Source organism: Pectinophora gossypiella, chromosome 22 (assembly GCF_024362695.1).
Source record: "Pectinophora gossypiella chromosome 22, ilPecGoss1.1, whole genome shotgun sequence".
NCBI classification, from domain to species: Eukaryota; Metazoa; Arthropoda; class Insecta; order Lepidoptera; family Gelechiidae; genus Pectinophora; species Pectinophora gossypiella.
This window is the reverse complement of record NC_065425.1, coordinates 6,076,360-6,090,924: the sequence shown is the minus strand read 5'-3', so window position 1 is coordinate 6,090,924 and position 14,565 is coordinate 6,076,360. Positions and strand designations below refer to the sequence as shown.

Below are 14,565 nucleotides of genomic sequence, written 5' to 3'. Positions count from 1 at the left end.
CGAGGCTTAGCCTTAAAGCATTGCACACACCGAAACGTGACAGTCCGTGTCAACCGACGGACAGAAAGTATCCAGTAAGTCCGAGATAAAATAGCCGATAACGCATTGGAACCGACGTGACAATAAGTTTTGTGGTAATATTCCACCAAAAGTAAAGTAAATCTATGTTTACTTGAAAGTAAAATAGGATGACGAGCTGAATAGGGTAAACCCGAATGTCGAATACGCCCTCCAACACGAATCACTCCGTCACTATCCAAAAACAAGTTTAATTTCCTTAAAGAATCTCGTATAGGTTTTCCCAACCTTAATGCCGAAATATGTTCATTAAAATCTGAATCCTGAACCGACCGAATTAAATAATTTAACGCACTACGACGTTCCGAAACCGAAATATTTTTACCGAAATTACGACGACACCTTTGTCGACAATTCTTAATAAACCGAAAAACATATGCCGTGACATTAACTAACTTGTCGAACGAGCTATACCGACCGAATAACAAATCTAAAGTTTCATTACCGACAACGATATTGGTAACGTGTTTCGCACGTAGTCCAGGTAAATCCATAGGAACTTCAGTCTTATCACTAGGCCAAAGCTCACGTGGTTGACAAAGCCACTCCGAACCCCACCATAGAGGGTGCTCCACAAGTTGAGCCGCGGAGGCTCCCCTAGATCCAATATCTGCACAGTTCAACCCACTTGAAACATGTCTCCACTGAATTGGTAAGTTGGCATTGTTAATCTGAGAAACTCTGTTGCCTTGAAAAACTTCTAATTTGTGTGGGGGTGTCTTTAACCACGCCAACACGATGGTACTATCACACCAACCAATAACTTCCGAAAATTCAATAGAAAGCTCGCTCAACGCAGAGAAAACGTGATGTAGGAGAGAAACAAGAAGTACTGCGCCACTGAGTTCTAACTGTGGTATAGTCATTTTGCTTTTTAGGGGGGCAACCCGAGACTTAGCTATCACTAACCGAACCGAAACTTCTCCGTGAATATTCTCCGACCGTAAGTAAACTGCAGCCGCGTATCCCAACGACGACCCATCGCAAAACCCGTGTAAAGAATAACTGACGTCATTAGCAGACTTCAAGCACCGTGGAATTGAAATTCTCTGTAAATTCGGTAGATCCGAAACAAGATCATTCCACTTCTTAACCAAGTGTTCAGGGGCTGGAGCGTCCCACTCCACACTCTTAGCTCCGTCACTGAGCAGCTCTTGTAATAACAGTTTGGCTCGAAAAACCACCGGACATATCCATCCCAACGGATCAAAAAGTCTAGCCAAGGAAGAAAGTATACTGCGCCGAGTAACTGGCGACTGCTCCGAAGGTAAATTATTTACCCTGTACGTAAACGCATCCGATGAAGGGTTCCACTGAATTCCTAAGACCTTAATAAAACCGAAAGTGTCTTTATCCTCAAAACAACGAGGTGTCTCGCAGAAATCCTCAGGAAAATCAGCGAGGAGCCGAGGTTCATTCGACGACCACTTTCGCAGCTCATAACCTGCCGTCTTCATCAGCTGTATCAACTCGTCTCTAATTTCCTGTGCTTCCTCAACTGTGTCTGCGCCTCCATTAAGATCATCAACATAAGAATTATTTATCAGTAACTTCGCAGCCCTGGGAAAAAGTTCCTGCTCATCAGCAGCCAACTGGTGCAAGCAACGTATCGCTACAAAAGGACTCGACTTAAGACCGTAAGTATTTGTAGTAAGTTCAAAAATCTGAATGGGATCAGCTGGACTTTCCCGCCATAAAATCAATTGATACCTACGATCCTGGGGATGGATCCAGGTCATCCGAAACATCATCTTTACATCAGTGGTAAACACCACCCGAGGTAAACGGAAATTTAAAATAATTTTAGTTATATCATTTTGTAACCTTTCTCCCGAATACAAACAATCGTTAAGACTAACCCCAGTAGTTGTCTTAACACTACCGTCGAAAACAACCCGAATCTTATCCGTGTCACCAGACGTTTTAAAAACACCATGGTGCGCTAAAAAGTAATGTTCCTGTTCCGAATTAATATCAAACTCCGAAAGTTGCATATGTTTTAAATGAATATATTCCCGAATAAATTGAACATATTTTTTTTTGAACTTAGGCTGAACCCGCATTCGCCTTTCCAAAGCCATAAACCGCCGAATAGCAACCTGCGCGGAATCACCCAACTCCGCGTGATTAGGTATCAATGGCAACCGAACCATATATTTACCATCCGAACACCGAATAACCGAACCCGAAAATAACCGCTCACAATCAACATCGCAAGGATCCCTAATTTTAACCCTGGGCGGCTCCTCCGACTTCCAGAACCGCTCAACCGCGTCCACCAATGAGACACCCGAAAAAACATCAATATTCCGATTCCGACAAACAACATTATTATTATTATAATTGCCCCGTAATGGCCCGAAAATAGCAAAATCAAATATTGTATCAATGGCATAAGGTCCACCCGGCCGTAAAGTGACCTTATTCCCTTCTACAATTTCACCGAGAATATCACAACCGAAAATAATATCGACCTTCGATAAATGTCCGAAACCATCATCCGAAATACGTAAATTATCCGAAATACCGAGCCGACTAGCCACATAAGTGGTAGGAGTTTTCAAAACAACCGCATTAACCGATAGAAAAATATTATTTCTTTCCGACCGAAAATTAATAGTAACAATATAATTACTATTCGAAGCGTGAGTGCCACCTACACCCAACAAAGGAGTCACAGAGTAATGTTTTTTCAAACCGAGTGAATTAACAAAATCGCTACGAACAACCGAAACCTGTGAACCGAAATCTAATAATGCCCTTGCCTTAACAAGCTCCCCATTACCCGATAAAACATTAACAATAACTGTAGGTAAAATAACATTATCTTGTAAAGTAGGCATAGAAGAAACATTACTCTGCGCTAATTGCTATTCCGATTGAACAGAATAACCCGACGGCAGCGCGTGACCGACAACTGCCGCGCTATCCGCGCCCGAACAACAAGCGAAACCGCCCGGCCTCACGTCGTGCGCCTGACCGGGGTGGCCAGACATCACAGTATGCACCATACGCTCGTTACGGGTGCTCTGATTAAAGGTTTTATTATATGAATTATTATTTTGAACGTGTGCACCTTTTGCCGTCCGAGCACTAGGCTGCATATCTAACGTACATATTAATGTATGGTGACCGAGGTTACCACACCGACCGCAAGGAACATGACGGTTACAAGAAGACGCCGAGTGTTGGCCGAAGCATTTGAAGCAAAGCCCATTATTGCGTATCCACATTCTACGCTCACCAGAAGAGCCGTTTTTAAATTTATAACAAATGTCAATATCATGACCCGCGATTGAGCAAAACGCGCACCTATGTTTAGCGTCCGTGCTGTACGGAGCTACCGAAACCGAATTAATATTTTTTGTTTTGGGAACCTCAGAATTAATGCAACCTGTAGTCGTTGTTTCAAGCAAACTACACTCATTTTGTAAAAATGTCGTTAAATTTTCAAATGTTGGTAAATCACACCTTAATCCGCCGTACTTTTGTTCGAACCGAGTCCTAATGTCAATAGGTAATTTAGACAAACTGATATGCACAAGCATATAACACCAGCTGTCCACAGGTAGACCTAATCCTTTCAAAGCCCGAGTTGACTCCAGTAACGGGTTCAAAATACTCGTACGCAACGTATTAACCTTTTTCAATACCGGAATATTCAAAATACGCGATATATGCGTGTCCGCGAGCAAGCGTTTGTTGTCATACCGTGCTTTCAGAAGCTCCAAAGCCGTATCAAGAGATGAATCCACCATAGGCAAGTGTTGTAACATTGACCTTGGTTCCTTTTGCAAATGAGAGAACAGGTAATGAAACTTCTCGGTTTTTGAAATGTCTGTACGAGACGACACTAGCGAATTATACAAACTTATAAAACTGCACCATGTAAATAAGTCACCATCAAACGTTTGCAAATTAATTTGCGGTAGGCGAGCAAACGGCGCACTAGTGGTAGGTATGTAAGTACCCTGTGAGTGTGGATGCTCCATCGCCTTGGCTTCCAACTTGTCATATTGTAAAGTTGCGCATTTATATTGTTCGTCATACTTTGCAACTACTTCCGAATCGGTTACAACCTCCAATAAACATTCATAGGCCTCCGTTAAGTTATCAAAATGAGAGGTTAACTTCCGTAACCGCGCTAATTTTACACTTGAGCTAAACTCCGATGAATCAATCATATCAATTGTATTTAAAAACCAATCGCATTCTATTTTGAATTTTACTTCAAACTTTTTCGCCATGTTGAATTACCTATTTTATTCAACAACGAAATAGGTACCTACACAAAAATAGAAAGTGGCGCGACACAACCGAAAAAAACCGAAATACGCCGAAAATACAAATCTGTACCTATAAGTACAACCGAAATAAGATAAAATAAATCCGAAATATTGTTATTTTAACCGAAATAACACCGAGAAAATTGTTTAGAACCGAAACCGAGCAGAGGTCAGTGACCGAAACCGAAAAAACCGAAGTACACCGAAAATACAAATCTGCACCTATAAGTACAACCGAAATAAGATAAAATAAACCCGAAATATTGTTATTTTAACCGAAATAACACCGAGAAAACTGTTTAGAACCGAAACCGAGCAGAGGTCAGTGACCGAAACCGAAAAAACCGAAATACGCCGTAAATACGTATATGTACCTATAAGTACAACCAAAATAAGCTAAATTAAACCCGAAATATTAGTATTTTAACCGAAAAAACACTAAGAAAACTGTTTTTAATAGGTAAATACCGATAAATAAAACCGACCGACCGAATGTTACGTGACCTACCATCCGAGCGACAAAGGACCAAAATATGTTCGTTAATTCCTTCGATAACCAGAGCTAGAGACTAAATCCATGGCTGGTAAGGTGGTCAGTGCAACACAAATCTATACATAATCACAGCATGAAATAAGATTGGCCACCAACCTGACTGCTGCTGCGCCGGGCTCCAAACCACGGGACCGAGATACCTATACCGCCGACAGTTCCTTGTTGTATTCACCAACTTAACACTCAGCTGAGTTGAATTAGGTATTGTCCAACATTAATAACACAATTTCCGATAGATTAAACAGTTTCTTCACAATAAATTCACAGCAAACAAATTATCCGTGGTGAACCCCGTGGTCGGCGCGAACAGAGTGACGCCATATTGGTTTCGACCAATAGCGTGGAATGCCGCGGCTCGCGTAAGTCGAGGCGGCAGATTCAAATTTCAGCCATGAGTATAGTTTGCGTGCACACCGTCTAATACAGGTTAGGTCATATAATATCTACCTCCTAAACGCATTTCTCGAGAATGTGGAATGATACATAGGGTGGTTATTAATAAACTAATCTCAAATTTGAAATCAAGACCATGTCAATGTGATAGTTCTTATTAAAAACAGGGACTTGAGCATGATCTTGAGGGCAGTCTCAGCTGAGATTAGTTTATTAATACCACCCTAAGCTACAGTAATACATAATGTGAACACTGAACACAGTTTTAAGAAATGTTTTCCTAAAGACTATGTATTGACGCACCTTTACAAATTCTAAAATGGCCGACATATTAACGAGAGATAGGCAAACGATCAGTGCTAAGTTTCGTGTGGAAACATGCAACTTTCCAGCTCGGGTGGCTGAGATAATTGCGTCTTCAAACAAAAGGCAGGTTGTTTTCATCACGCGCCTGTGGTACTACGATAGCTCGAAAGGTAGTCACTCGCGAGAAATAGCAAGGGACTTGTAGATATGCTTGAAAGGATTAAGATATACAAACGGGTAAAGTGTCGTTACCGTTATCAAACCGGTATGACCACGGAATAGAAGAAAAAGGGTGGAAAGGCGGTAACGCACATTTTATATGAGAACCGCTGTGGTCGGTTCAACCCCGCTCTCTTTTACTACCTACTACTTCTTGCAAACAGATAACTACGATAGCTCTACTACTTCTCAATTTCCATAGTCACTTTACCGGCAATGTATATTTTATATGACAGACTGCTATTTTATTATTACTTTTCATGAGATACTGCATACAAAAGAAAAATTCATAAATATCTTTTTATTCGGTAGGTGGTATGGTTGCATTTTGGGTCGTATTTTTTTACATAACGAACGTCTCATCCGCTTAAAACTACTGCAGCTTCTCACAACCTGTATAGCCGGGGAAAAGAAGCTGCAAGAAAAACCTCGAAAGAGAGCCCTAGACGATCGAAGTGTTGTATAGTCTGAAATACAGGGTGTTATAACACCCGGTATAATAGGGCAACACTGTGCCGCCAATTAATAAATAGATAGAATATACTGTCATGTACGTTTTTCCCGCCTTTTGACATACATACATACATAAACTCACGCCTATTTCCCACCGGGGTAAGCAGAGACTATAGAATTCCATTTGCTTCGATCCTGACACACTTCTCTTCGCCTTTTGAATAAATAAATAAAAAGTATTTTTTGATAAATAGCCGATCATACAAAGGTTTTTAGCTTTCCTGTGATAAGGAGGGATCTGCTTCCATGATAAACGATATTAGATATTAGGTTATAATGCACAAGGCGATCTTTTAATATACTATCGCGGAGCTCCGTTTGTCGTAGTTTGCGGACGAGTGGAGTGCAAAGTTGAAGTATGAACTATTTGCTCATACATGGCGCGCGTTTCGCGCTCACTGGTCCCTTCCAACCTCTTTCTCTATTCCGTGAGTATGACATTGCTGTACCAATTTTACAGACCAATAAGAAATCGATACCTACCGTAATTTTATACCAGTAGGATACCGTCTGCGTCTTTGAAATAGACTACTCTGGACGCCATCCCACTTGCGTCAGACCGAGTACTGCGGGGCGGAAGGCAAGAGGGAAACCACTGCCCTATTTTTCCTTAAAAAAGTAGCATGGAAAATGCTGCACCGACAAGAGCGTGGCTCTTAAATTGATGATTAGTAAATAAATAAATAAATAAATGATGATGATAGGTAAAGCATGTACTTATTGTTCTCCATGATTGTATGGTCATTTTAAATAATGAATTTGGCGCTAAGCGCCTATATATGAGAGTTAAGAGAATGCTACACCGACAAGAGCATGGCTCTTAAATTAGTGATGATGTGAGGATACCGTAACCTTATTCACTTGTATGGATAGATAGATAAATGTAGGGATAATGTTGCTAATGTTTACGAAGATATTGTGTTGCCTGTAATTGTGTGTGTGGTTGGTGTCTATTAAATATAAAAAAAGTAATAATTATAAAAAATATATGCGAAAAGCCACGGGTGCCTCGTGGTTCCTTCGCAACGAAAATCTGCACATTGACCTAGGTCCCCCAACCATTGCCCAATGGGTTAAATTAGCTTCAAAACGTATTTTTCGATTCTGCTCCGCACCACCCAAATGCCCTCGTAGTCGCGGCTTCCGAACACATTCCGCTTATAGACGGTATGTACTGAAAAGTATCGGCGCCCGAAGGACGTAATATACGATCCCGACGACCCGATTACTCTAGCCATAGAGGCGACCAATCTCGCGAAAACGAACACTTCAGAACCCCGATACTGACTCCGCCGGCGTGGTGGACGATTTCCCTCATTCAGCGCTATCGCTATCGACCCTCTAGGATCGATTAGTTCTTTCAAATATTATTTTGTCAGATGACGGCCTGAGCCGAGAGTCCGGGGTGTTCCAGAGGTATCAGTATTAGTAAATACTACAGCAGAGTACTGCATAGTAAACTTAAAGTGAATATAAAATGAGTTACAAAAGTAACGCATTTAAAACAATACGAGGTCATTTAGCACATCATGGGAGAACTAGCCAGAGAAAATTGAATATGAATGTGATGCAACTAATATTGTTTGAAGGTTCAACGGTAATTGCAATAATACCGCTCTATGCTTCATTGTGCAAATTGATAGCTTCGTTAAAAATAAGTAAAGAGGTTTTAGGTTGCTGTTGAGGTGTTTTCAAATGTTGGTATAAAATCTTATATCGCTATTTGTTAATATAGATAATTATATTTTATTGTACAAGAATAAAGTAGCATGGAAAATACTTCACCGACAAGAGTGTGGCTCTTAAATTGATGATGATGATGTACAATAATACACAGAACCAAAAATTTTACAATTTTCATTTATTTAGGGGGGGGGGGGGGGATATTTGCGCATATTAAAGTAAGTGCGCACTGCAAATAAATGTCAGATAGCAATATTGCTTTCTTAGATGAATTGCTTTAATGTGGCCATTTTAACCCCCCTGATCTTTATTTATTTATTTACATTTCACGACTTGTTTGTGTGGCACTTATGTTATCAGGTATATACTCTTTGATCTGCATACAATAACAGTTAGGAAACAAATGAGAGACACACAGTAGTACCGGGAAGACTACTCGGTAAGTACTAATTAGTATTTAGTAACTACTGGGAACAGGGTTTTTTTTTATTAATCTGTATCTTACTTGTCAACAAAATTAACTTTCTTATTTTTAAAAGTAAGTGGAGATGTAAATTGATGATCCAAATTTATCATTAAGCTCATTGTAGGTATCTGAATATAATATTTTTTAGTAACTTATTTGATTTGCCTGTCTACCATCATTATATGGATAGAACATGCAAAAACATGTAAATATTTAGTAGGGTCAACAAACACTATGCCAAAGTGTAGTTTTCCTTCAATTTAGATAATAAAGTAGGTATGCAGTTATTTTGTGACTATTACATAACAAAAACTCACAACTATATCCCAATTGGGGTAGTCAGAGGTAAGGTGTGTGCAAGGTGTACTAAGACCCACACCTCACTAACCTTCTTTTTTTATTTTCTGACTATTGGATAAAGTTATCAGAGTTTTTTTTTAATTTATGAATTTTGAATTTTTGAATTTAAGGAGTAGGATACCTACCTATTCAATAAACAGAAGCCTTACAAAAATTATATAAAAATGTTGACAGATGCTGGTGGTCTATGAGTCATAAACTTGTATGTTACTTATTCTCATAATATTTAAATGCTAACTTTTGTTTTAATTGCACTTGCTTATGCTGAAGAAAACTCACAAAGAGAAATTAAATATTATGCTGTATACCCATGATAGATGTTTGTTTCATAAGAACCTTACACAGAAACATAAACAGGCTCGCTAAGTATATTATATAAGGGAAGTGTCAATAAAGTTTATTGAAAATAATTATAACAAGGTATGAGGCTCGAGACTTCGTTACAAGTCGATGAAGCGGAACTACCTTTGAACTGACACCAAAACGAAACTCGTCACTAAAATAAAACAAAAAATAACTCGTTATCCTTATTCCTTACCTGTTTTAGCGCGGCCTTGTTGAAACTTTCAACTCCACAACTTTACTTTTGTACTTATGTGACACAAAAATAAAATGAGAACAACACACGTACTATATCCGTTTTCTACACAAAAACAATATTTAGCAAAACTAGATTACTAATAAACAAACGTATAATAGCAACAGTTTATAAATTGTCAGGTGTTTTACACTAATGCACTGAATAAAACAAGTAGAATTTACGAAAACTTTCATGCGTGTCTCAGATGCGTGCGTCAATCGTCACGTTCGGAAATCAACAAATTGTTTGACAGATCGTTTATTTACGAGCCAGTTCGTGCGCTATAAAACCATCTAATAGAAACAAAAGCGTGTTTAGTTGCTCCTTTCTATTAGAATATCAACTATGGCACGTTTTGTACATAAAAAACATACAAATGTAGATACTGGCTGAAACCGCGAAAAAAAATGTTTGAATGCCTTTACATAAATTAAAAATTATACATTTTTTATTTATAAGGCTATATGGCTATACAAAATATTTTTTACCAAAAATAAGCCTGTATTTTTAATAGTAAAAAAAAATATAAAAATAGATGAACAGTCAAAAGTTGAAGTGTTATTTTTATTATTAATTAATTTTTCTCTTTTTTTCTCTTCCTTCATGTCTCTTTCCCATAATATGAGGTTGGCCCATTTAAATATACCCGCCAAGCCTGCCGGACCTGGGTAGTCTGGTTGTACAGAAAAACAAAAAAAAATTAAGTAGGACATTTAACAGCACAAATAAATTCGTTTTTTTGTTTTGTGTCATAAAAATAATATTTTGGAATGAAATTTATTTCAATTTATTAATTGTTATTAAGTGGAAGACCTGTTTATAACATGAAAAATAAAAAAAAATCTTATTCTATGTAACAACAAAAGAGTTTAATATTAAACAAAAGATTTTTGTTTAGCAAAACTTAGTTTTTTGGAGGCCTCGCTCCAAATATGACTGAACCAACGCGGACAGTTGTAGCTCCAAGTTCGATCTGGAAAAATATACTTATCATTATTATTTTTACCTGTATTACACTTGATCATGTTATTGTTACTCAAAGTAAGTTTTACCCTTTTTGAAATACATATTCATGTTTTTTTTTTCAATGTTTCCCTATAGGTATAGGGTAGAGAGTGAGAGTGAGTACTTGAGTAGTACAATTAGTAATCAACTTCAAAAGGGAAGATGTTTTGTGTTCAACAGTATGGTTTTTATGACTCAATATTCTTCCCTTTCATTCACTACCTAACTCATTTATTCCTCACAATAATAAAATTAATATAATATAAAGTATAGTAAGATAATTTCAAAAAGTATGCTATGACTTACGGCATGTTCAAAATCACTGGACATTCCCATTGAAAGTTCCACCTTATTAATATCCAAGTTTAGGTTCTCACACACCTCCTGTCGACATTTGGCTAGAGTTAGGAAATCTGGATTAGGTCCCTGTGACACATCATAGTCATATTGACCTATGGTCATGAGCCCATTGAATTCAAGACTTGGACAGTTCTTTAAAACATGTTCCACTAACTTTGTGGCTTCAGCAGGAGCGACGCCATTTTTAGCTGAAAACAGAAAAGAAAATAATGATGTTAAAAAATCTATAACTAAACTTTTTTTAAATAGTGTAGTTTCAAGTTATTTTTTACAAAAAACATCATGTTATATAAAGTACAAGCTTCTAACTTAAAAATCTAATAACCTAGTAAAAAGATATTTTATAAAAAATATGACAAAAAAGCATTTTAAATTAAAAAATCATATTCATCACACCTTCCTCCCCACTAGTATTAACTTGTACCATTACATTCAACTTGTTTTCTTCCTTCCTCAATTTAGTCCATTGTTTATTTAAGTTGTCAGCCAATTTTTCAGAGTCAACTGTTTCAACCATATACAATCCAGGAGAACCTACAAAATTCCAAAAAACGTTTAATTATGTATATTTTCTCAATGGAGAAGTGTTTTTAGACTTTTTAGAATATTTTTTTACCTGCTGAAATAATAATAATGTTATTGCTACAAAGATTGTGTATAAAAAAAATACTGCTTTATTTTTATAATGATATTTTCTTTAAAAATAAGACTAAAACTGGTGATATGATTCATACAATACATTTATAAAATGTAAGTGTTATGAAAAATTAAGAAAATGTAAAATAAATTACCTAGTAGTTTATTTATTTTATTAGTCTGCAGGTGTCCTATGAAATGCCATTTGATGTCTTTGCATTTGTCCAATATTTGTGGGTCTATGGACTTTTCAGCCATCTCGTTCACATAGTTCTCCCCAAAGTGGCGCTGGCCAGCATCGTAGGCTTGTATTATGAGAGGCACAGGTTTTATTTTGGAAACAGCCACCAACTGAGGAGTAACTTGAGGAAGATCCTGAAAAGAGTAAAATAGAAGGACATTTTTTTAATGAGCCAATAATGTTACTGTCAAATGAAAAAAATAACTTACAAAAAAAGAAAAACAATACAAATACTTTTCCGCGTCGTAGTGTTTAATGATGATAAAATACTTAAGAACTAATTTAAGATATTGACCTTGCGTAACGGTTATTAGATTTCTCTTTACTTCCAGAAAAATCATCTTATACCTACGTCTTGTTGAAATAGAATAGTCGAGATAGTGGGTACAGTAGGTATTTAGATTTGTTTGCTTACTTTGCTCCTTCTCGCTACAGCAGCCTCGATCTGAGTTAGTACATTTTTTAGTCCGAACATTATGTCCACTTCCTGCTCAGTGCCTTCGGACATAGCGTTGTTATTTCAGCAAAATCCAAACTAATTTACTAATCTCTCGAACAGCTGACGTTTGTTATCAATCGATGATACTGATGGATGAATGATAGATACAGGGACTAGTCGTTCAAATAAAAACAAGAAGAAAACTTTACTTCCACGGGTATGTACCCTAATATAGTTGTCATATTCACTCATATAGTAACAAATAAACTTTAATTTATTTTTGTTGTTTTTCTTAAAACTAGTTTTTTTATTAAAACTGACAATTAAAAATCTTGAATCGGTATTTAACTATGAAACGAGTGTGCTATATAATTTATAATTTGACAGTCTTGAGTTCGTTTCTCAGAACAATAACTAAAGCATAGAAGGAAGGCTAAAATAAGAATTCAGAAACTATAAACCGGCTCTCTTCTAGCTTACGACACAAACTATGAGTGAGAAAAGGACAAATGATTCGCTCTTTGCTTCATTTTTTCCGAGGTTGTCACAACATGAAATGTCATTTGGACCTATTGGACTCATTTTAACTCGGCCAAATACATAGTAACATACATAAAAAGATTTTACTTATATTTACCGAACTATTTGACACGGTCGCGTCAACTGTGTTTACGAGTGTCTTGTGTTCAGATTGTTTTAAGTGATAATTTAACAATATTTTTCCAAATAAATGGAAAGAAACTTTTATTTATATCAAATAATTGAGTGTCTCGACTGTGTGACATTATGTCTTGTGTGGTATGGGGCTGCAGCTCACATTCAGGAAGAAAAGAAAATAGCCAACAACTTCTGTCGTTTCATCGGTAAGTTTTTTGTAGTTTTCAAGTGAAATGTGAACTGCTGAACAATTTTAGGAAAGTAATATGTTTTGCTGAATAGATTTGTAGCATAAAATATTTGAGATATCCATTATATTATACGTTTCATCGATGAATACGGAATTGATTTGAGGTTATGTTGATTGTCCATAGTGATGTACTAAAATTATCGATACTTTTAATTTTTAGATTTCCTGTAGACGATAACAAAGAGAAAGAATGGATAATTCGCATTAATAGACGAAATTGGATTTCAAATAAGTACAGCCGTATTTGCTCGAAACATTTTACTGCGGATTCATTTATGTGTGTTCCTAATTCAAAGTGTGAGGCGTCTTCGAGACGATGCTATTCCTACATTGAACATTATATTATAGATCAGACAGATGAAATGGTGTTTAAATTTAAATTTCAGCCTAGCCTGCATCATCTCACTGCTGGATAGATAGATAAGATATTTGTATCATGTTATCACAACACGTTTATACTATCTATCATTCAACTACATATTATTATGTACTTAATAAACTTAGTATATACTAAATCTGTAGTTGTTTTATGTCTAAAACAATTATGAGTTGTACACGTTTTATATAAGTAAATTATTATTATCTTTGATTTCAGATATTAAATCCAAAAGTGTCGACTGGATTTACATGAAAAGGTATATCAAATAATTTTCTTTTTTTATATTTTTAACATGATATACATATATAGAGTGTATAATTCAACCAGCTGCACAATGCACTTAAATCAGATATATTTTACTTTTATTTTTATAGATTATTTTGTACATATACTATTTTAACATTATTATTAAACTTTATTTCAGTCAGTTCAAGAAGACGAGATGAAAAATTTAAAAGAAAAGCTGAACAAGTCCCGCCTCAAGATCAAACGACTTAATGAAAAAAAAAAAAAACAATGTGACAGGGTGTCACAAAGACAGTTTCTAAGCAAATTGACACTGTTTAGAAATTAATAAATTTGTATTTATTGTAAATATAATGTACATAATTAATAACGTGTGAAATAAATACTTGCTAATGAACAGATTTACGATCTAATTTATATTTCATTTTACCTCCTGTTCTTATTTACTCCTACTCCAACACTCCAGGTTGATACGAACTGCGCCCAATAAAGAATGTAATGAATGTTATAGATTTGTGTAAGCGACTTAGATAAATCTTGACTACACCTTCCTTTACAAATACAAATATATACTTTATATTTGTATTTGTAATATACTTTATTGCACACAACATACAATACTTACAAGTTTTACACGAAAGATACAGTACACCACCTACCTACCTTTTACTTTCCCTTTCTGTTCTCTTATGAATACTTGTATGCCGTATTTTTTTAAGTATAATGCTATATCTAGTAGGTACGAGTATGGTAATCCTAGTATTGAAACAGCTTGTAGCCCTAGTAAAGACCGCCATTTTATGTTTACAGAGTGGCACGTTTTTTCTGTAGGTATTTCCAGTCCATACTCTTTTCTATGTCTATGGCGTGACCCCATCGGGCCTCTTACCGTCTGTGCGGCTTAGACCCGGCGGC

General features: G+C 36.4%; 2 protein-coding genes across 3 annotated transcripts in view; both read right to left on the bottom strand.

Moving 5' to 3' along the window:
- Positions 1–9,662, bottom strand: part of LOC126377210 (uncharacterized) — a 41,495-nt gene extending 31,833 nt beyond the window's left edge. The window contains exon 1 of the mRNA XM_050024908.1: positions 9,396–9,662. The gene's annotated coding sequence lies outside the window, so the exon portion shown is untranslated. The remainder of the gene's footprint in view (positions 1–9,395) is intronic.
- Positions 9,663–10,281: 619 nt separating this feature from the next.
- On the bottom strand, positions 10,282–12,282 carry LOC126377190 (pyridoxal phosphate homeostasis protein). Of its 2 annotated transcripts, none has more exons than XM_050024886.1 (5): positions 12,095–12,282; positions 11,594–11,813; positions 11,199–11,336; positions 10,749–10,990; positions 10,282–10,410 (listed from the first exon to the last, which is right to left on the bottom strand). In XM_050024886.1, exons 1-5 carry the CDS (start codon positions 12,185–12,187, stop codon positions 10,342–10,344), a joined length of 762 nt encoding a protein of 253 aa, XP_049880843.1. In that variant the 5' UTR covers positions 12,188–12,282; the 3' UTR covers positions 10,282–10,341. The 2 variants fall into 2 exon arrangements, with proteins under 2 accessions (XP_049880843.1, XP_049880842.1); XM_050024885.1 differs by lacking the exon at positions 12,095–12,282 and adding an exon at positions 11,889–12,035.
- Positions 12,283–14,565: the final 2,283 nt, after the last annotated feature.